Genomic DNA, 24,378 nt, shown 5'->3' with positions numbered 1-24,378 from the left:
GATGGATGATGAAGTATATGACGAGTAGTATGATATACATTATGATATTTGAGGTAATGATGAATAGGGATGGGTTAGGGACTCTGTTTTCTGTTGACACATAATGCTGGAAAAATGGAACATTTAATAGGTTGCAAGCTAAGAAGTGAATAAGTGTTGATGTCATATGAAATGCTTGAATGATATGAAATGATTTACACACTCTATATGAAAGTTTTTGCATGAACATCTGAAAGAGTTGATGTATGAGTTAGTAAAATATTAGATAGAATACAGTTCACCACTTAGTTGCTTTCACTGGCCATCAGTACTACATTTCTTGTGAGTGACGTTTTTTGTGCATGACAGCAGTATTTCTTGCAAAATTTTTTTAATTACTTTTGTAAACTTTAGATTTTGAACTAATCTTTATCCTTTTCTGTTCACCAAACCTCTTGAAAGTTCATGAAGAAAAATGTTGACACTCTGAAAGATCATTAGGGGAGACTAACTCAAAAACCAAGAAAAATGAGAGAGTAATCTGTCACAGAAACGAGCAAGTTAATAATTACTAACAGTCTTTTCCAGCAAAGACTTTTAACTTAATATAAAACACTTATTTAGTATAGGCAGTACGATGGTACACCATTCTAAGTAAAGTAGTTTAGATAATCATATATTTTTTCATCTTTTATGTCTCAATGTCATCTTTCTTCACTTGCCTGGCAGATTGATTTATGTTGATACGCAATACATTTTTCACTGGTTAAACCAAGTTTTGTTAAGATGTGATACACTGTTGAATATACTATGAAAACTTACTTTTCTTTGATTTTGTGTTTTTGGGTGTTTCTTTAGTGATGAACTTTCTTTAAGATGTCATGTTGTATATAGTTTGCTTGACGCTCCCTTTGCTTGCAGTTAGATGATTTGCTTTTTTCTGTGCTGTGTGAATGAGTGTGATGTGCTACTCTAATTTTAGCTCAAATGTTCAAATGTGTGTGAATGCCTAATGGACCAAACTGCTGAGGTCATCAGTCCCTAGACTTACACACTACTTAAACTAACTTATGCTAAGAACAACACAAACACCCATGCCCGAGGGAGGACTCGAACCTCTGGCGGGAGGGGCCATGCAGTCCGCGACATGGCACCTCTAAGTGTGCGGCCACTCTGGGCAACCTAATTATAGTGTGATCTCTATACTTTAGTCAATGCATATATAAGATAGAAATTCATGAGTTAGCAATAAGCTACTAGGGGTATATGTTAAGATGATGGTTAACCATGGTGGAGAAAATGAGAGTTAAATAAATGATCTGAAGAGATAATGCGAGATATAAGGTTTGATTAAAAAATATGGTTTTGTATGAGGTGATGATCTGAAAAGTGTGCAGCTAATGAAAAAAGGTTTTGAATTTCTGGTTTTAATAATGTGGATATCCTGAAGTTTGAGGTCTGAATTTGAGCGATGTTTGAGGTATAGTGGTAATACTATGGAAGTTACATGATTGAAAGATGAAATTTTAGGAAAATGTGAGTGATAAATAATAGATTTTGTAAGTGGTTTCTGTGCAATTTAAGAAGTTGAAAGGTGGAAGTAATTTGAGGAATTTTTAAAGTATAGACAATGAAATATATATTTGATGCACAAATGGCGATGTTTGACTATTTTGGGTGAGCATGACTTGTTGACACATGACTCTATGACAGCTCCCTTTTCCCTTCCCTAAACATATGATCATGAATCCAAAGCAGATATCTGAAATTTTAAAGCAGTGATAATTTTAGTACCAAAAAATATACATTACAAATGATAGGCTACACATTTTTTGCTTTCCATTGTTTAAATATAAAGACGACAATTTATAATATGTTCCATAAAATTTCGGGCGTGTATGTATGTGTCATACCTTTTGCTTTATCATGAAAAGTTTATTGTGAATATTTGAATTTTCATTATTATCTGCATATTGTATAAGTGCGTATTTCATGTTTTATGTAATCTCTTAGATATGTTTATGAAATTCTTTTTTGTGGAAAATAATCCTGTGTCATGTAAAGAGATTTTGTATCATTTTCATACTTCATAATATTTTTGCAAGTGCGAGGGATAAAACAATTAGTAAACACTTCTCTGAGATTAGGTATAACCTTCTTTCTGATTAATGACTGAAGCACTGTGTCGTTATATGCACTTTGATTTTCTGTGCATCACTTAGTTTTATCTCCAACATGTGACATTAGCAGGCAAGAGACAGTTTACTTGTCAGCCAAAAAACCTCAGTCGGTATTGCAAGAGACAATTTTCAATGAGTGTGGGAATTTATATTGCACAAGATGTTAATTTGTTATGGAAGGTATTATGTTGGTCAGCGAAGTACGTCTAGTAACTTTCCTCATCTTGAGTCTTCACCATTGCTAACATGAGTTATGGTTGGCAGAAGACAATTTTTTATGCTGGTCGCTCTATCAGACTACTGTTGAATGTTCCACTCCCAGAGGAGTTTCTGTTGGACGCTAGGCCAGACTCAAAACACTGTTTGACGTTGCACTTGAAGATAAGTTTTTGCTGGTTGTTTGGCTGAACTCCAGCCCTCACTAGTCATTCTACTGCGATATTGGTGATGTTACTTCACTAGTGAACATCAAGAGACTGAAATATCAGTCTCATACACAAATATAGTGCTGCATAGTGATTGAGGCAAATCATGGACTGTTCAGATGTTTTTGTGATAGGAATTTATATGGACTGCAATGACTTCCATTCTGCAATGACATTTTTACGTGATGAATAAGTGTTTCAGTTATGTCCTTAATCAAAATTTGACAATACCCTGTGCACGGACTTTTAACGAAAAACCACAAGTTCAATTACTTTATGTACATGTTTTCAATTTATATGCTTTGTAAAATTTTATATATTTGTGTATCTTGTTAAATTTTGGTAGTTTTCACATTGTAGGACAACATAAAAGCGTATTTTATCAAATGGGGGGGGTTATGAAAGGTGGACATATATAGGTGCACTGGACATTTATTTGCGAATAGTTTCAGAATGAGTGGAAATTTCATGTTACGAGAGCGAAGCAGTTGCGTGTGACATCTGGGGAATAGTCCGCTTATGGCAGTGAAAGTAGAATCTCTGAACTTGAGAATCTATGGCACAAGTGTAGTGCAGAGGGTAGTCAAATGTTGGACATGGGGTAAGTTGGCCGAACATCTAGTATAGTGCATATTGGAGAAGGATTTCGCTGAATAAAATTGTTAGGAATTATTAATCTGATGGAAGAACTTATAGACGCACCATTTACGAAACAGAGCGAATGGATTTGCATTATCGATATGTGTTTAAGGTACTAATTATTGCTGGCGCGTACCTCTCCACCTCAGCTTAGGTCATTTCAGTTTAATTCATTTCAATTTGCATAATCTTAAAGGCACTACCTTGAAAGACTTTGGAAAGTAAGTAAAGTTTTCGGTTTTCTGTGATTTTTATGTTCTTGTGAAATAAAAATTTAAAATCTGCCATAGTCATTGTAACGAACGAATTAATATTCACATTTCAAGTCAGAACTATTGTTTTTTTAGTAGGAAAAATCATCTCACTCTTTCTCCCAGTAGTTTAGTTTTAATTTAGCGTATCTTATCTGGCGTGATTTCTTTATGCTGTGCTGTTGCTGCGATTACGCGGTAATTTTTTAGGTGAGGTTCTTTTCATATTTTGTTGGTTCTTTCCTTTCTCATCTCACATTTCCACTGCGCGGATTTTAAACTTTTCTATTGAGTTTAGATTTTTAATGAGTCAGTGAACAGTGTTTGTTTCATAGTGTAGATATGTAATGTCAGTGTTTCAAATTTTGGACGTGCACGGTATCGATTTAATTTCCTGTACAGTGAACGCCAGTCAGTTTTGTTTTTACGTGAATATGTGTACCGAGACACGCTGTTCGCAGTAGCAATTTCAGTTCAACCTTTTTATAACAGAGGGCATCACATTCAGTTTTGAGCAAAAAGTAGGTAAACATCTGAATGCTCGTGAATGAACGAACGATCAAGTCAGAGCAAATAACTTTCAGAACATTCGTCTCTCAACCTTCTCAGTTATTTCTGTCCACATATTAGAGCTTGAAATAACTGGATGTACACATTTGTGCCGGACCAGGAGTCGAACTCATGTATGAACGTTTCGTCGAGACGTTGAGGAGTTAGGAATCTTGTGGAAAACAACGGTGATGGAACTAAATCGTCTCAGAAGGGTCAAATCCCAGCCCGACACCAAACTTTTCAGTCATTCAACTTCAAATAAAATGTTGCCCTGTATTTTGTATGATACCTGGTTTATTAAATAAAATAAAATTTCTACGGTAAGGAAGCTCGCTAGGAGCAGAGTTTCTGTTTGCCATGACTTCTGTGTGTCATGGCCCAATCTAAACCGTCTCTACTCCAGCCGTAGTGAATGTGGATTCCGAACTACGGTGCAACCTGACGTTCACTTGGCGTTACCAGAGGTGAAGGAGGGTGGTTAGTGCCTATAAAAAACAGTTGCATGAAGTGGGAATTACTAATGAAATCTCGATAATTAAGTCTCGCGAGCAACATGTTTAAGGGATTAACATTGCAAGATCACAGGTTAACGTAATCGCGAGATAAGTCATTGCAAATGTGAAATGCTGATACACTAACAACCAGTGTAACCGTCAGAATGTTAAATACAAGCATGCAAACTGGTATGAGTTGTGTTGTACAGGTGCCGGATGTCAGTTTATGGGATGGAGCGCCATGGCTGTTGCACTTGGTCGGTCAATACAGGGACGGTTAATACTGATTGCTAATGACGCTGGAATCGTCTTCCAATGATGTCCCATATGTGCTCGATTGGAGACAGATGTGGTGATCGAACAGCCGAAGCAACATGTTGACACTCTGTCGAGCATGTTAGGTCACAACAGCAGTACGAAGACGAGAGTTAACGTGTTGGAAAACCCCACCTGAAATGCTGTTTATGATTCGCAGCACAGCAGAAATTTTGTCTAAGATACTTTATGTCCTCCTACATTCACTCAACTTCGACACTTCCTGTATACCACAGCATCATTAGCAAATATCCCTAAACTGCTGCGCACCCTGTCCGCAAGATCATTTATGTATACAGAAAATAACAACAGTCCTATTGCTCTTTCCTAGGACACTCATGACAGTACCTTTGTCTCTGGTGGGTACTAGCCGTCGAGGACAACGTACTGGGTTCTGTTACTTAAGAAGTCTTCGAGCCACACACATATCTGGGAATCTATTCCATTTGGTCGTATATTCGTCGACAGTCTGCAGTGGGTCACCGTGTCAAATTCTTTCCGGAAATCTAGAAATATGGAGTCTGCCTGTCGCTCTTCATCCATAGTTGGTAAGCTGAGTTTCGTACGAGCGATGCTCTCTAAAACCGTATTGACTCGTGCACAGATGCTTTTCGGTCTCAAGGAAATTTATTATATTCGAAATAAGAATATATTCAAGAAAAACTGCCGTGTCACGAATGTTGCGGTCAGTCTCTGACGGCTTACTGAGGAAAATACTAATACACCTCTCAATATGCCAAAGACCAGATTTGCCTACATTGAAAAGGCGGGCACCCAGCCTCATACTGATGCGACATAAGTGTCCCATCGCTTTGAATAGAATTCTGGAAGAAGACCGCAATCACTGCCCGAATTCCTTGATGTACTGTTGCATTTAAAGCTCTATATCATGCTTGCAGAAGGCAAGCTACAGCTTACAATATTCTTGTCGTGTCAGCAGCTGAATGATACAATCATTTTTACACAGTATTTCAGCGGTCCATTTTGTCGCATTCTTCAGGCGATAACGCATTTTACTAATCCAGAACTGGTTCCTGCTGCTAACATAAACGGAAATGCTGACCTCCCAGGTGTGGGATACCAAGCACGTCGCGCTATACTTCCAGTTGTAACTACAACTGTGGCACAACGCGTTTAGCAGGCGTTAACTGTTAGTCGTTGGTCTCATCATTTCGTGCTGGACACCGCAGTACTGGTCGGCAGAGGGAAAGAGAGCGTGTTTAGACTTTGCGCCAATCTCCTAGATTAAATTTCAACGTCTCTGCAGTGTCCCATGGAGTGAGGGTATGTGACAGCGTTGATGGCGATCTATTCGTTAGATGGAGGCTTCAGGTACAATTATTTCTTTTTTTTTAATCTGTAGTTCTGTTGGCGCCGTGTGAGTCTGACTGTCGCTTTATCTTGGTAGACATTCGCTCTTATGGAAAAGACAGCGACTCAGGAATTTTCAGAGGTTCCGCCCTATATGAGAAACTCGATGAAAAATGGTAGGATGTACCAAAACAAAGATCTCTAAGAGAAAACTACGACATGGCACTTCGTTATGTGATAGTAATTGAAGAATTGGGGCTGATGGAAAATTCAATGAACCCCTATGGCGAAAAGCAGCTAACCTATGAACAAAAACTATTTAACTGTCGGCTGGCTTTAGCACATAGGTATGCTGAGTGTATTTTCAGTATAGCGTGTACTGAGTGGAGAATACTACGTAGACCATGAGATGTCAATGTGGACGACGCCGAACACATTGTAAAGGTAATTACAATAGTTCACAACTATGTTGGAATAAGAGACGAATTACACACCAAGATCTCTTGTAAGGATATCTCATAAGATATAAATGTTACCTATAGTGGACGACTCATTTCATCAGTGGTTGAGATTCAGGCTAAATTGACCATCTATTTATTAAGGTAGACTTGAATATGCAGACTGAATTATGTGAACAAAAGTATACGCCTCAGCTGTTAACCATTAAGTTTTTCATGCCTACATTTTTTTTGAATCTTTTCCTCATACAATATCAATTCTTCTCAAGCTCGCCGTCCCAAAATTATATTTTTGACATTTACGACGCTATATTTCTTCCAATTCATCCATCAGTAGCTCGAAGTCAACCTTCTCGCCTTCGGTTTCACTTACTTTCCGCAATGTCGAAAAAATAAATTAGTGTCCATGGGGTGACTTGAGCTCAATAATGGGAGATTCAGGCATCATCTCTACCGCCTCAACATGATCACATCCTGTTAATTCCAATGCGATTGTGAGGCAGATGTTGATCACACTTTCTTCGGCTAGTACAGAAGGGATCAAGAAACTACAAAACTAATAAGTATCTGATTGACCTGTGTAAATGCTTTACCAGCAAACATTAAGATTCTTTTACCAACAGAAGACAAAAAGTGTATAAGCTCCTATACGATTTTATAATAGAGAGTCAAACAACAACGTAAGAAAATAGAATTTTTTTACATTATATATACCGGTGGTGAATATGTTAATTTGCTTAGATCATTGACTTAAGTTCAATTGCAATGGAGGTAAGATATGATTTTTGTTTTCTATGAGTCTGGGGCTGATTATATGGGTGATGTTCAAAATCCATTAACAAATTTAACAGAAAAAAGCAAAACAAAAAAACACACACACGACAGAAGATACGACGGGGACACACGGTCAACTGAACACACACTATTCTAACCGTACATTAACGCATGTTCATCTGCACGTATAAATTCGCGCGCTCGTGTGATCGGTTGTTGAATGTTTTGATGTATAAACGGGCGATTTGAAAATGCGCATCGGTCTTCCGTCATGTGAACTTATCATTAACCCATCACTCGACGTCTCCCAGCCACAATACTACACGAGACCTCCCGTCTTTGAAATAGTTTTGGATGCTTGAAGTAAACATTTTTAGTTTTAGTAGCAATTACAGGCATGTCTATTATGTTAATTGCGGCTTATGTGATTGCAGTTAAGAAATGTTGTGTATTTACAACCTGCGACGGCATGCCGCAGCTCTCAGTTTCAAATCTCCGGCGTCAGGCTACTTACCTCCTTTTCAAGCTCCTTCTTCTCTTTGCTGTCTGTCAGATCTCTACCAGTGTGAGTCAAAAGAAAGTCCTTTTCTTTCTCTGTGATCCTAGGGTGCGACTCAGGCTCATCGTAGATAAAGTACAAACATGGTATCACCAGAGCTATTGCGACGCCGCCGAAAATGTAGAACACAGAGTACCAGCCCAGGTTCTTCACAATGGTTCCAGACAATGCCATTGATATTACGGTGCCCAAGTATGCCGCTGCAAAATGAAATGAAAGAAATTAGGTACCCATTATATCTTATATATGCTATTAAGAACACATTTTTATACATAAAAAGTGCAGTTTGGGTAAGACCATTAAGAAAAACTGATTAAATTTTAAAAACAGATGAGTTGCACCATCATTCCCTTATGTAAGTTCCTTTGTTTTGCCCAAAATTATAATTGTTGAGTATATTTCATCAAGTAGGAGATAAATGCTTTAAATAATCCGGCCCCTCCCGCCGGAGGTTCGAGTCCTGCCTCGGGCATGGGTGTGTGAGTTGTTCTTAGCATAGGTTAGTTTAAGTTAGTTTAAATAGAGTGTAAGTCTAGGGACCGATGACCTCTGCAGTTTGGTCCCTTAAGAACTCGCACAAATTTGAACATTTCTTTTCCAAATAATGATCTACTTGTTACGGACAAGTGTACATGAGACCGAATATCACAAAATTACGGTACCTATAAAGATAAAACAGATAAAAAATTGATTCCTCAGTAGGCAAGTAGTAATGAGCTCAGCAAGCCACGTTAAAGTTAATTGTGAAGAGACTCTACCCATCAGGTTAGGCGACATTGATCAACAGCCATGACGGGATAGGACCTAAGTTTTTTGTACTGCGAAGATGGCCTACACATTCAAGGCTGTAAGTGATATGATGCTATCGTGTTGAAAAACGTGCTAAGGAGAATTTCGAATGGGGAGTATCGCCTTCCACTCTACCACTCACAGCGTTACATGTGCTACCAATGAAACACACATGTGCATCGCCCCTGTGTAACTTCATAACCGTCTTAAGTGTAAGATGAAAATATATCAATAGAAATATATTAATACTGTGACACGCAGTGAATTCCTGTTTTTGTTTCTCTATGTAAAAGAAGTTTCGTAAGTAAAATCATAGTAAAAGCGTTTGGTCAGAGTCTTTCTCTGAAGAGGACAAACGGAAACGAACTTTGTATATTTTTGCTGTATAATAATATAAATGAAACCGTTCTTAAGTCTTCTCGTCATTGTGTGACGTCTTTTACTCTCTCTCTCTCTCTCTCTTTTTTTCGGAGTAAGCACACATGCTTATTTGCACCGTAACTTTAGATAAAATTATTTTGGAAATGTGTAAATGGAATTTAATAATTGCAGTATCATATCCCACGATAATAAGCATAACTTTATATGAATATATCCATGTTTCTCTTCAGAAGCCACAAAGGAAGGACTGATAACGAATTATTCGTGGGTATAACGACCAAACACATTACATTTTCTCCCCTTACTTATTCAATATCATAAAGCAGAAGCCCCCTGAAATCGAGTTACCGATCATATATTTCATTCCTTACGCAAATTTTTTACGTAAGAATCATGTTAGGCTGGTCGGTCAATTACCTTCGAACAACGACGTCCGCAGTCGCTTCAGTGGCTTGATATTAATAGGCGGTAACCTGATAATTGCGTGAAAACGTAATTTATATCTTTTGACAGTAATCATTAATTTCATTTATCTACTTTTTGCTAAGTTTCCCATCTTTAAAGGTTTTCCTCGCCCATCATGGAATTGCATAGTAATCAATATTTTTATTTGTCGTGCCGTACTGGGAAAAGTTTTCATAACAGCAATATCTTAGCCCTTCCTCGTGTACTATAAATTCTAGAGCGAAACGTTTCACATTCCCCAAACACAGCAGTTGCTATTTTAAGTAGACACACTTTTTAGTAACTTTGATTCACATCTAAAAATTATGAGTTCCATCTTTTCTCGCAAAGAACTCCAAAGTAAAGACAATTACCTAAACTAAAGCACATATGGTCAGTGACCAAAATACATGTTTGAGAGGAAATGGTTCACAATTCTTCCGAAGCCACCTTGCTCTGTTTTTCCAAACTCTCTGTCTGAAGATGGAGAGGAAGTGCTGGGATCGATCCTTTTATGAAGTGACAGGCAGTTCCTTTCGCCAATGTTGTCCATTGTAACTAGTGCTCTGTCTTGTCATGGTCCAAGTCTCGATAAGATGTTAAATTTCATTCCTACTTGCTATCCTTCCTCTTCTGCTCATGAGTCTTTTAAACCACTGCATTCGCATACACATTGTAACCTAGTTGTAGTAGTAGTAGCTTTATTCATCTGTAGATCCCTTTGTACAAGGCTATAGGACATGTCAAAGTATTTACAAATTTAGATCAATTTAAAATAAGCTAATTCGTATACACATATATTGACAGACTTCTAGTTAGAGACAATCATTAGATTTACTCCTGGCGTATAATACTTTTTTTTTACAAATAACTTATTAAATAATGTAATGCCACATTGCTCACTCATATCTCACTATCAGTCACTGCCCACACTATACACACATTGTTTCATAACACTTCACTCACTACACACACACACACACACACACACACACACACACACACACACACACTGCTGATCTCTGGGCCATTTTCTGTACCACAACTTCCCATTTGTTATCCTGAGAAACTGAGTCAGCATCCCTCCACAATGAGTGAGATGTTGAGCTCAGAAAGAGGAAGGGGTGTTAGTATTGCGCTATTCATAGCTTGGGGGTAAGTATTTCTAGAAAGGAAAAAAAGAAGGAAAAAACATAAAGTGAAGGTGTTATGTGGAATGTTGGATATTTTACATTTTTATTATTATTATTTATGTGAATAACATCTTTTTATCAAGCCCCTACTCTGTTTTAGCCAAATAATCCTTCAATGTGTAAAATGTATTGCATAACAGGTACTTTTTAGTAGTCTTTGTAAATAAGTGTATTTTGGCAATTTCTTTAATCTCTTTCGGTAATTTAGTGTACAGTTTTATTCCTTGGTAGGAAATGCTGCTTTAAGTTTTATGTTTATTTTTTCTTGGTAAATGTAAGTTGAGTCTATCTCTTGTTGCATGATCATGGACAGAGCTGTTTGTGCAGTAATTACCAATGTTATTTTTGATGTGTACGACTGACTGGTAAATGTATTCACATGGAGCAGTTAAAATCCCCAGTGCCCTGAACAGATCTTTACAATGAGCTTGACTAGTCTTGTTGGTTATTATTCTTATGGCTCTTTTATGGAGTTTGAAAATTATGTTCATATTTTGTGCATTTGTTCTCCAAAAAATAATTCCATAGCTAAGAATTGAGTGTACATATGAATAATATGTAACTAAAACACACTGCATGTTACACACTGATGATAGGATTCTAAGGGCATAACATGCTGATGACATTCTGTTTGCAAGTACCTTTGTGTGTTCACAGCACTTCAGCTGAGAATCAATATTCATTCCTAGAAATTTTGCATTTGTTACACAGTCTATAGAGGTGCCATCTACATTTAATTTAACAATTTCATTTTTCCTCTTCAAACTGAAGTTCAATGTAAGTTTATTACTTATTGACCAATCATAAACTTCCTTGAGAGTTTCATTTGCTTTTTCGGCAAGGAGCTCTCTTGTTTTCTCAGTGACTATGATATTGCTGTAATCAGTGAAGAGGATTTTTTCGCCATGAGTAGCACTACTGGGAAAGTCACTAATGTATATCAGGAACAATATTGGTCCTAATATGCTACCTTGCAGAACCCCTACATTAATGTATTTTGGTTCTGATAAGTGATTTACTAAATGTTTAGATCTATTTGAAGTATACATTATCTCTACTCTTTCTACCTTATCTGTTAGGTAGGATCGAAACCAGTTGTTAGCTACCCTTCTTATTCCTAATGCTTCTAATTTATTTAATAGAACCTTGTAGTCGACTGTATCAAACGCCTTAGAAAGATCCAAAAATATGCCTGTGACACACTCATCTTTATCAAGAACATCAAGTACAACTTTTGTGAATTCTACTATGGCTGACTTTGTATTTTTGCTACTTCGGAAACCAAACTGTGATTCGCTTAAAAGATTGTATTTATTTATGTAATTCATTAATCTGTCTTTCATAATTGCTTCTATTATTTTTGAGAATTCTGATAGTAGAGAAATGGGCTGGTAATTTTCTATGTCTTCTGCATTACCTTTCTTAAGCAAAGGTACAATTCTTGCCTGTTTTAACTGCTCTGGAAATATCCCTGATGTGAAGGATTCATTTATTATATTTGTTAAGGGGCCTTGTATAATTCCTATGCATTGTTTCAGTACACACATTGGTACTTCATCTAAGCTTACTGACTTTTTATTTTTCAGTTTTTAAATTGTTTTATTGAGTTCATTCTCTGTGGTTGGAAGTAACATAATTGTATTCAGTGCAACATTATTTACAGGTGTTATATTTATTTGAAGGAATTTTTGCTGTAGCTTCTCTGCAATACCTGAAAAATGCTCGTTTACATGGTTTTCTAAGTGCTGTGGATCATTTATTACTTTATATCCCTCCATTAGCAGTATGTTATTCTGTATTTGTTTGCCTCTCCCATTTCCTTTTTTATAACAACCCCGACTGCTTTGCTTTTATACTCTGCATTATATAATACTTTGTCATTAAATGATTTTCTTGCAGCAACCAGCACCTTCCTATAGATATTCTTGTATCTATCATAGAAATTTAAGAATTCAAGAGCATTGCGAATCGTTTTCATGGAACTGAGGTGCTTAAGTGTTTGGGAGGACTTCTGAATACCTGCTGTTATCCATCTGTTTTTGTGATATGTTGATACAGACATGAATAGTTTTGGAAGTGCCTTTTCAAAGTTCAATTTAAACAATGTGGAGAATTTAGAGAATTTCATATTCACATTGGTTTCCTTATACACTTCATCCCAGCTTTGTTTTTCTAGTTCTTTCGAAAAATCTTTTATTTTGATTTCTGATAGATGTCGTTTGTTGGCTCGTAGTTTAGGGAATGATTCGATGCCTGACTTTACTGTTGTTATTTGACAGCGATGGTCTGATAGTCCGAGATCTTTTACAGCTAATGTGTTCATCACTGTTCGTAAGCGCAAAGCTCGTAGCAAGTACCGTATATAGGAATGTGTCCTCAGTTGTTTCACGCACTGAACTGTTGAAAAATAGTAGAAGATGTTAAACGGAGTTGTTTGAGACAAATGACTATTTGTCGAAATGAATATTCAGTTTTTTATTTGCGTAAACAACTTACACTCCTTAGCAATAACCTAAAATCATAGCAACTGTTAATCGTGACGATCTTCAGTCTCAGTGCATGTATGGTCTGTTATAGCACAATCCACTGGTTCAGATGAACTCTGGATTCAAAATTTCGCTCCATTGATTGGAAATTTGTTTCTTATTTTTGTAAAGAGCGGGTAGGAGGGGGGGGGGGGAGGGGTAACTTCTATTTCACCAGTACACTCCACACGGCAGTAGTGGCAGTGTAAACATTCTGACTCACTTCGTTTACATGTCAAAAAGTATTAATTTCTTTACATTCATGAGGTCACGTAATCCAGATCAGTGACCTACCCATGATGTCACCATCCAAGATGGCAGCATCAACGCCCTTATCTGTAACTTAACAAGCCAAGTCCTCCTTATCTATCGTTACATAAAAAACCCACAAATATAAAACATACATCATATTGTGCTGATATTCTAACACACTCATCCAGTTAACACTATAGTGACCATTACGTGGACAAGTATGCTAGGATATCAGCACAACACGGCGTACATTCTATATTTGTCGGGTTTTTATCTTTGGCTTGTTGATGTCCCTTGTTTCATTTTGTTGCAAAATGACGCAACATCACTATGTGACTTGCAATTTTGTAAAAATCATGCAATTCTGTTAATGTGTTAAACATCCGATGATGACATCACAGATCTGTCGAAACTGGTAATCAATAACAAAATTTACAAGCTATCTTGGCGTACCTGATATTCCAGAATAATATGGATTATTTAAATTTTAAATTTTTATATTTTTTCTAAGTTTTTCATCATCTTGCATTCTTTAATTTTCCGCCGCCACCAGCTACTGCAGTGCGACGATTGTGGCTCCGACCAGCAACAAAAACTTCAACTGTGGATCATAATGGTTACAGAAATAACAATGATAGCGTCCTTCTAGGTACACATTTCATTGGCAACAAGGTGATAGGTGCTTCATGGCGAATTTTCCCCCAAATAATCTACCTTATTTCCTCGAATTCTATTATGCAAATAATTTTTAGTCGACAATCTCGGCCAGCTGCCTGTGGTTTGCTGGACTGAGTCCCTCGTATGTTTGTATCCACAGTGATAAAACATCTTTCTATTAAGATGACATTAGTTGCCAAACACTTCTCTGTATACTCATTGGGTTTCCCAAGCATTACATCCTGCTCAATTATAAAGAAAGTATAATAAGTATTTTCGTAAGTTGCTGAAACAAATAACGCTACACCTTCAACAACCAGTTCTAAACTGTAAACAGTGGTAAAGTCCCCAGTAGACACCTCACAGTTGATTGTATATTCTTTATTGAAGATGCGTCACCAATGTTATATGACATACCGTTGAAGAAATTTTCTCGGGTTATCAGCTGAGTCGCATGATCGTGTTGTCGCTACGACTCGACGAGTTTTCTACTCGTCATCTTCAGGCAAAGTGTCGCTTTCGTTTATAGTAGCTGGAATGCAGACACCTCTGCCGAGCGGCCAACAGGTGGGCCAATCATGTGCCTCCGGAATAAACGTCGCGGCCAGTGGCGTGGTGCCACCCACCCCCCTTTCCCCCTGTCCCCCCGACCACTCACGGGTGGTGCGGGTTCTGGACATCGAGTCTTGGTGCTTCTTGCCTGTTGCCCCGCTGCATCTGCCGCTCGCGTTCCATACCCATTTTTCCCAACACTGCGTTCCATGAGGAGCTCAGCTGGAAACCAATGTCCCAGTTGAAAAGATCGTAGTGTACTCTTACACTCCTGGAAATGGAAAAAAGAACACATTGACACCGGTGTGTCAGACCCACCATACTTGCTCCGGACACTGCGAGAGGGCTGTACAAGCAATGATCACACGCACGGCACAGCGGACACACCAGGAACCGCGGTGTTGGCCGTCGAATGGCGCTAGCTGCGCAGCATTTGTGCACCGCCGCCGTCAGTGTCAGCCAGTTTGCCGTGGCATACGGAGCTCCATCGCAGTCTTTAACACTGGTAGCATGCCGCGACAGCGTGGACGTGAACCGTATGTGCAGTTGACGGACTTTGAGCGAGGGCGTATAGTGGGCATGCGGGAGGCCGGGTGGACGCACCGCCGAATTGCTCAACACGTGGGGCGTGAGGTCTCCACAGTACATCGATGTTGTCGCCAGTGGTCGGCGGAAGGTGCACGTGCTCGTCGACCTGGGACCGGACCGCAGCGACGCACGGATGCACGCCAAGACCGTAGGATCCTACGCAGTGCCGTAGGGGACCGCACCGCCACTTCCCAGCAAATTAGGGACACTGTTGCTCCTGGGGTATCGGCGAGGACCATTCGCAACCGTCTCCATGAAGCTGGGCTACGGTCCCGCACACCGTTAGGCCGTCTTCCGCTCACGCCCCAACATCGTGCAGCCCGCCTCCAGTGGTGTCGCGACAGGCGTGAATGGAGGGACGAATGGAGACGTGTCGTCTTCAGCGATGAGAGTCGCTTCTGCCTTGGTGCCAATGATGGTCGTATGCGTGTTTGGCGCCGTGCAGGTGAGCGCCACAATCAGGACTGCATACGACCGAGGCACACAGGGCCAACACCCGGCATTATGGTGTGGGGAGCGATCTCCTACACTGGCCGTACACCACTGGTGATCGTCGAGGGGACACTGAATAGTGCACGGTACATCCAAACCGTCATCGAACCCATCGTTCTACCATTCCTAGACCAGCAAGGGAACTTGCTGTTCCAACAGGACAATGCACGTCCGCATGTATCCCGTGCCACCCAACGTGCTCTAGAAGGTGTAAGTCAACTACCCTGGCCAGCAAGATCTCCGGATCTGTCCCCCATTGAGCATGTTTGGGACTGGATGAAGCGTCGTCTTACGCGGTCTGCACGTCCAGCACGAACGCTGGTCCAACTGAGGCGCCAGGTGGAAATGGCATGGCAAGCCGTTCCACAGGACTACATCCAGCATCTCTACGATCGTCTCCATGGGAGAATAGCAGCCTGCATTGCTGCGAAAGGTGGATATACACTGTACTAGTTCCGACATTGTGCATGCTCTGTTGCCTGTGTCTATGTGCCTGTGGTTCTGTCAGTGTGATCATGTGATGTATCTGACCCCAGGAATGTGTCAATAAAGTTTCCCATTCCTGGGACAATGAATTCACGGTGTTCTTATTTCAATTTCCAGGAGTGTATTTCCACTGTCTCTTTGCTAATCGAATCCGAGAACCCTCTGGACACGGCACAGTATGTTATTCTGTTAAAAAAAAAAAAAAAAAAAAGCATGTGATGCTGTACTCTGCCACCGCTTTGACCGAACCGAACTCTCCCCATATGTTCTGAACTTCACTGCGAGATGCTTAGCTGCGTCTATCCTAGTTACTGCATGCCACACTCGCAATTGAAGCTGTAATGTCTAGTTGCTGTACCCCTAACTGTTCTTCAACTACTCCAAAATTCTTCCTGATTTTAACCGTTGAGAGAAAAATAATTTCATATTGTGCTTCTCCTTTATCCTGGCAATCTTGGCTGTTGATGCCCCGCGTACAGAAACAACGCCAAGAGCTTTGTTTCTTCTTCTGGATGTTTTCTTTCTTCCTCTTGCTCGGCTGGTGCAGATGCTGTAACTCGGTAGGCAGACTTTCCCTGATGCATACAGCTCGCGGTCAGTGCACTGAAATGATGAACACAGATTTGCATTGCCCTGGATATTGGTAGTTATTGGCGTTTAGGTACACGTCGATGTATGTCTCCTTGATGTAGACGGAATGTACCTGGGTATCAACGAGGTTCTTCTTTATCAGAATGTCTACGAGTGGCAGGCATCCGTTTTCTTCCACTTCCATAGTGAACATAACGTTGCCATGTATGCTCTTTAGTTGGCCCATGAATTCTGTAAGTTTTCTTGGTCATAGGGCCAAACTGTGAGTATGTCGTCCACATACCTGTAGCTGTGGTAACTGTCTCGAACAGTGTTAGCATGCTGACAAAAATCATAAGTAGTAAGTAGGTGAGTATTTAAAACCGAAATTATATTTTCACATTTTGAGGTGGCAACCCTTAACGTAAAACAACAATTGATGATTAGTAGTGACAATTATTTTCCAATATACTTCGTTCAAATTAATTAAATTAACTGTGCTAGTGGATGACATTTAACAGGAATACTAATGAGGAGACAATTTAACTTCTGTTACAATTTTTTCTACGTGTATATTGGGTTGCTCGTTTTGAACATTTTGTGAGGTTTGCGTGTGATTTATTTCTATTGCCATCTTCCATCATCATTATGGCAGTTCTCTGGGTGAGTGATGTCATATGGGACCGCAAAAAAGTATGTCACCATTTTAAACTACAGCAATATATATAATGACTGCATTTTCTTTAGATAAAATGCATTAGCTCAAACGGAATTCGTTCGGGGCTCTTTCTAACTTCTCTGACAACAATGAGACAAAGTGATGTTATTAACTATGCACAGCTCCTCAGTGTTTTATTTGGTTATCTCGTGAAAGAAAGCCTTGATTGAAGAATAACTCCTGTGCATTTAGAAAATCAAAATTTAAAGAAAATTTTCCTTCCCCAGCCCTAAAAAAAAAAAATTATGAATATTGGCCACACTGAATTGACAGCGGACATTACCTGAGAAAATGGGTCCTCCCAGTCTTTGTCGCTCGTTTTCAGGGAACCATTTGCCAAGTAGCACGTGCATTGCTGGTATGATAACACCCTGAAAAGATATTGTAATAGGTTTAGCACTTTAGAAATCACGAATTCCAGAATAGGACTCGCATCCGGACAATACTTACTGAGAATGTGCCTACGAGTAAGCGTGTTATCATGAAGACCACGGGGCCAGCATCGGCACAGATAGGACCCACGACCGTGAAAACACCGGCAGCGAGCAGCCCTGTGATGAAAACCCAACGGGCGCTGTACCGGGCCGCCAGGTAACCAGCGATTATGTTCACAGCTGCGTACCCGTAGTAGTAGGAGGACAGTATGTAACCTTGCATGTCCTCATCCCATTCAAATTGTCCTCCCTGAAACAAAAAACATGACACACAATCCTTCAGCAGCTACAAGGGAAAGATACGAACCTCAGCTCTAACATATCTTTTTGTAGTGACATAACTTCCCATCCCAGTGTCGTCTTACCACCACAGATCTATTAGTTTCATGATGGCAGCTTGATAATGAGTTAAAATGACGCAGATTCGATTAAACAAAAAGAGAAGAACACTTATGGTTTATAGGTCAACATTCTGTCCGCGGAGATGTAGCATTCCTTAGTAAAGTGGTGTCCGCTCAAATCATAAGAAATGGTCAGCGACAGTGTTGAAGGAACCCTCTCACTACTCGTATGTACTTCACTTGATTTAACCTAACTAAACTGAATCAGGATGTTCATACGAGGATGGAAATCGCACCCCTCCCACTTGTGATGACGATGTTATTCCGGGTGCTGAACATCTTGCTCTTCAGCACCAAAACAAAAGTAATTAAGTGTTGAGGAGCTCAGTTTTGGCTTTTGACTACACAACGCCAACCATTTCCCAAGTGACACACATTAAAATAACTACTGTCAGGCCTGTCAGTACTTGCGTCTGTGCTACAATGGGATATTAATGTGATTAATATAAATATACAACACCACTGTAGCCATTAGCTTCTACCCAGGGCTATAGAAATTGTCTACATCATACATTCTTTTATTCCAAATGTCCTAGTGCAACATCCTCCTGATCTGTATTCACCAGTGCCCCTGAATCCATTCTACATCGACACACACACACTGAACAGCTCCTTCTTCTTACCGATGAATTCTTGCTAGCAACGTAGTTCTCATTCCAAATATTCCACCGACGAGCAATTATATAATCTCATTCACCTGCTACGCCTTGTCTTAACCGAAGTCAGTTCACTGTGTCTTTGAATATGTGTATAACCTCTGTTCCGCTCAGAAGATAGTCTAAAAGTTTCCCTCGCCCCTTGCTGCTCATCACCGCTTAATCATTTTTCCATTTGTAGCAAGTCATATCAGTGCTTCAGCTCTCAATGCTTTGTACCCGTCCAAAAAGTAGGTTCCGCATGTGTTCTTTCTCAGATCTTCATGCAGAAGAACTCTTCCCAACCGGTAATAGCGTTTCCTTTCCCGTTTCCTTTCCCTTATCCATTCCTGAATCTTGCTTCCGCTCTGTAGGCGCCAGGTACTAACTCACACGCCAAAACTATCGTAATATCCATTTCTTAAGCTCCAGTACTCAGTCCATACAATCCTACGTTATCCAACGCGGTCCCCTACATGTCGTTTTCTTACGTTTTCATCGACCCACAGTAATGTGTGACTAGTTAACTATTACCAATAACATGCACCACACGCCATTATGGAAACGACTAGCGGCAACATCGTAAAAAATAAAAACAGAGGCCACGGGTTGCTGATAATGTTATCAGCAAATATCTTTTCATTAACATCGTCATGCCAGAAATCGTGTGTCACACTGAAATCGTTTTTGTCAGGATTAATTCTTTCTTTTCGAAGCTCTCACTAATACGAAGCACAATGTTTCCCCATGTTGCCTTGTTTTTATTTACTGTTAGTGGATTCTCAGTAGAACCACCATTCTGAGCTATGTAAAGCTCACTGTTCCCTTTGTTTCTAGAAATATTGTGCTGTAAAGATGTGCTGTACACTTCAGAATAAGGGATAAAGCAACTATCTATTACCCTAACCCACCACTGCAACTACTCCATCCACAAAAGGGGTGGTAAACGTGATTAAACCTGTGGGATAGATAACATATAACTCTGCAGTGAATATCTCCAATTCAGTCTTACGCTCATTTCGTCCTTTATTGTGAGACATACAAAACATTAAATTTTGAAACTATATTTCTTTGAAACGTACAGTCAGTATATAAAATTCAAGCCGAACAAAGGTACCTTCGTGTATCAGGAATATGTGGCTGATTGATTTCGTATTACTCGAATAAACAATCAGATACGTGTAAAAACGGAGAAAAGAAGTACTTATCATGTGGGAAAAAAATAACATCCGGCGTCCACTCATTTTAATCAAGAAAGTTTTGTTTTCCTTTCAAATATTCTTTTATTTGTGCTATTTAATGCACTGAGGTGACACAAGTCGCGGGATAGCGATCACACATATACAAATGACGGTAGTATAGCGTACAACGGGAATTAACAAGACTTTGACGCGGAATGGTTGTTGGAGCTAGACACATGGGACATTCCGTCTCGGAAATTGTTAGGGAGGTCACTACTCCGAGATCCACAGTGCCCACAATGTGCCGAGAATACCAAATTTCAAGCATTCCCTCTCACCACGGACAATGTAGTGGCCAGCAGCCTTCACTTAACGACCGAGAGCAGTGGCGTTTGCGTAGCGTAGTCAGCGCTAACAGACAAGAAAAAATTCTTGAAATAACCACAGAAATCAATGTGGGACGTATGATAAATGTATCAGTTAGGCAGTGCGGCGACATTGGGCATTAGCGGGCTATGGCAGCAGACGACCGACGCGAGGGGTTTCGCTAATAGCACGACATCGCCTGCAGCGCCTCTCCTGGACACGTGACCATATCGGTTGGGCTCCAGACGACCGGAAAACCGAGGCCACGTCTGGTGTGACCCGATTTCAGTTAGTAAGAGCTGATGGTACTGTTCGAGTGTGACGCAGTCCCATGAAGCCATGGACCCAAGTTGTCAACAAGGCACTGTGCAAGATGGTGGTGGCTGCATAATGGTGTGGGCTGTGATTTCATGGAATGGACTTGATCCTCTGGTCCAACTGAACCGATAATTGACTGGAAATAGTCTTTTCGGCTACTTGGAGAACATTTGCAGCCATTCGTGTACTTCATGTTCCCAAAGTGGCTGGGACACAACTGTTCGCGATTGGTTTGAAGAACGATCTGGATCTTTCGAGCCAGCAGATCGCCACTCTGATCACCCAACAAGAATCCGGTCGAACATTTATGGGACATAACCGAGAGGTCAGTTAGTGCAAAAAATCTTTCACCGGCAACACGTTAGCAATTATGGACGGCTATAGAGGTGGCATGCCTCAGTACTTCTGTATGGGACTTCCAACGACTTTGTGGGTCCATGTCACTTAGAGCTGCCGCACTACGCCGGCAAAAGGAGGCAAGACGCGATATTACGATGTATCTCATGACTTTTGTCACCTCAGTGATATTCGATAAATTATGATCGATGACATTACTCTTGGTACTTTATGGTTACTGCAGTTGCACATACCTCACTGTCTGTCGAGTTAATACTTGCAGTGTCTGGCAGGGGACAAGTTTCATCCGCCGAGGTTTCCTGAGCTACTTGCTTGACCATTCCACCAATAGCCACCGACAGAGTCACCTTCAATATATACTGGGAGAGGATTGCCAGTATACCCATCGCTGCTATGGCATACCGAAGTGGAAAGAGAGCTGCAAAATGTAACATGTGCACGTCTAAGGATAAAGTTGTCAGCAATATTTCTTGACGCAATCATCATTTGTATTGTTTATAATTTTTAATATTTTCAAAATGTGTAACATAAGTACTCTGCACCATCGTAAAGAATTTCAAACTTTTTTCTCATTTTTCGAATTGGTTTTCACTATAGTAATACATTTTTATAAGATTACATAATAATAAAAAGAAATTATTAATTATGTTTGTAACGATCAGTATGAGCATGCGGAAGAATTTTGTATTCTGTTTGTAGATATCGATAATTGCGGGAATTGCAATTTCTGCTTTGTTGTGTGGAGAGATTAGTGGGGATCATAATCGCACAGTGACGTTGAATCAGGGGACGAGCTGGTCATGAAATATGGTGCGTTTGCATTGGTCCAAGACTAAGAAATCTCTGCTGATCTGCCTCCATCCCAACTTGTGAGTCTGGTCTCTCTCTAGACCAGGCTCATCCAAGAGCGAGTGAGACCGCACAGCACTGCTCTGGACTGTCCTACGGTCATATCCAACGTAAACAAAATAACAGAGGAAGCGCCACCTCTGTAAAAGAGGTCGATGAGCGGTAAAACAAGCAAACCATTTACTGTCTAGGCAACAACTAATGTTCGTGTGGCAGAATTACTGCGCAAAGCTTTAGGAAACAATATCCAAAACAAGAATCGAATAATAACTTAGTAGTTTTCTGACCCACAGGTTGATTCTATTAGTACTGCACAAGCACACTCGTCATATGCACAATAGGCGTCTTCTGAAAAATATATCAGTTTCTTAAATGAACTATAGTCATAAATATTCTATTTTAGAAATAATTTTTTGTAAGGGTATAGAGTCTCGTTCTTACTGTTAGTAGATACAAGTAAATATTCTTTGTTGTGCTTCGTGCTACAGCTTTTTGTATCCCTTTTCAGAGTTTAGAAATCGAATGCTTAGTTTGCTGTTTTGTACGTAATAATTTTAACTGACCAAGTTTGAAAACTTATTAAAAATAGAATTAAGGTTATAAAGCTCTTTAATTCTTACAGTCATTTTTGTTAAAGAAGACAGTTAACATTTTACACGTTTTTCTTTTTCGAGGAAATGATTTTGTCTAGGCTTGGTACAATATTCTGTGAGACTGCTAACCTCAAAGAATTAGTCACATTTTTATCGCCAAGTAATGAACGGTTCGTAGTTTTAGCTAGCTTTAAAAGAGAGAAAAAGTGCTCTCAAATATATGTGGAGCCAAACATTGAGAGAACTTTAGCCGCGTGCTTGTGCAAAAGAGGATATTTCTCTCGTGGAAGACAGCTGTAGAAGTCATCCAAAGTTTTACACATAAGAAAGCGGTCCTTTAGGCGGATATCGCAGTGCAGGTCAATCAGCTCTAGTTGAAGCACTTGTAAGACGTCCTCTGCCCGAAGGGAAAAGGGGCGAACAAATATATCTAAGGCCGGTTGAAGCTCACTTATCTCCAAAAATATGTTTTCAAACTGTTCTTGTAATTCGCAAATGATTTGAACATAATCTGAAAAATCTACATCTTCTTCAACGCTGTCTAGTGCAGGAGAGGGTCCACAATTCTTCACCCGCAACTGTTTTTCCCACGAAATACTTTTTTTTAATGCTTGAATCGACTGCCCTAAGTCAACAACAGTATGATTGTCTCCTTGGAGTGAAATGTTCGAAGTATTGAAATGACCAGTAAGGTCACTCAAAAAAGCCAAATTCGCCACCCACTTAGGATCACAAAGTAGTTCTTCTGGACGTCCTTTTATTTCCAGCCATCTTACTTCGGCGTGGTAGGGGATGTCCGGGTATTCCGCTTCGATGTCAGCCAGAAATTCTTTAAATTGGCGATGTGTGACTCCATGCGATCTCAGATAATTAACTGTTTGAAGAACTGTGCCCATAACATTTTTTATGTTGACAATCTTTGCACAAAGTGCCTGGTGGTGTATCAGACAATGGATTGCCGCGAATTAGGAACAGCCAACTTCAGCTATTTTTGACCTGACGAAACTCAGAAGTCCAGTGCGTATCCATCGTACCGCAAGGGTTTCATCCGTTGTTACACTGGTCAGGCGTTCCCATTTTAAACCCACTGACTATAACATGTTTTCTACGGCTAGAAAAATATCCAAACCCGTGGTTGTGTCTTTTAATGGTATAAGGTCGAGAAATTCTTCTGTGACACGCAGATTGTCGTCGACACCCCGAATGAATATGACGAGCTGAGATGTGTCCGCAACGTCCGCGGACTCGTCAAGGGCGATAGAAAATTAAATGAAGTTTAACGCTCTTTCCATCAATTGCTGCTCCATATCTGAGGCCATATCTTTAACTCGGCGAGCAACAGTATGAGGCGAAAGATCTATTTTTTCAAATTTTTCTGTGGGGTCTGCTGGGCAAATACAAGCCGCCGAGTCGACCAGGGAATCCTTGATGAGATTCCCAGCCGCAAAGGGATTCCCTGCTTTCACAATTCTCAGCGAGCATTTGTAGCTTGCGCACAAACTATGCCCACCTGTTTCCTGCTCCTACCACGGCAAAAAAGAACATTCAATTAATTTTGTACAATCCTGTTTTTTAAACACTTTTATCATTTTAACAATTAATTGTTTCATCCATTGAAACTCAAATAAAAACTACCAAAAAAATATTGGTTTTAGGTGCG

General features: G+C 39.9%; 1 protein-coding gene across 1 annotated transcript in view; it reads right to left on the bottom strand.

The window, feature by feature from the left end:
• LOC124805722 (sialin-like) overlaps window positions 1–21,662 on the bottom strand; it is a 29,231-nt gene extending 7,569 nt beyond the window's left edge. The window contains exons 1-4 of the mRNA XM_047266292.1: window positions 21,510–21,662; window positions 18,035–18,268; window positions 17,868–17,955; window positions 7,893–8,137 (exon numbers count right to left, since the gene is read on the bottom strand). Of these exons, the coding sequence (XP_047122248.1) occupies window positions 7,893–8,137; window positions 17,868–17,955; window positions 18,035–18,268; window positions 21,510–21,662 (720 nt within the window). The remainder of the gene's footprint in view (window positions 1–7,892; window positions 8,138–17,867; window positions 17,956–18,034; window positions 18,269–21,509) is intronic.
• Between the last annotated feature and the right edge of the window lie 2,716 nt (window positions 21,663–24,378).

Source organism: Schistocerca piceifrons, chromosome 7, assembly GCF_021461385.2.
Source record: "Schistocerca piceifrons isolate TAMUIC-IGC-003096 chromosome 7, iqSchPice1.1, whole genome shotgun sequence".
NCBI lineage: Eukaryota > Metazoa > Arthropoda > Insecta > Orthoptera > Acrididae > Schistocerca > Schistocerca piceifrons.
Note: the sequence above shows the minus strand (reverse complement) of the source record. Positions and strands in the feature narration are given on the sequence as shown.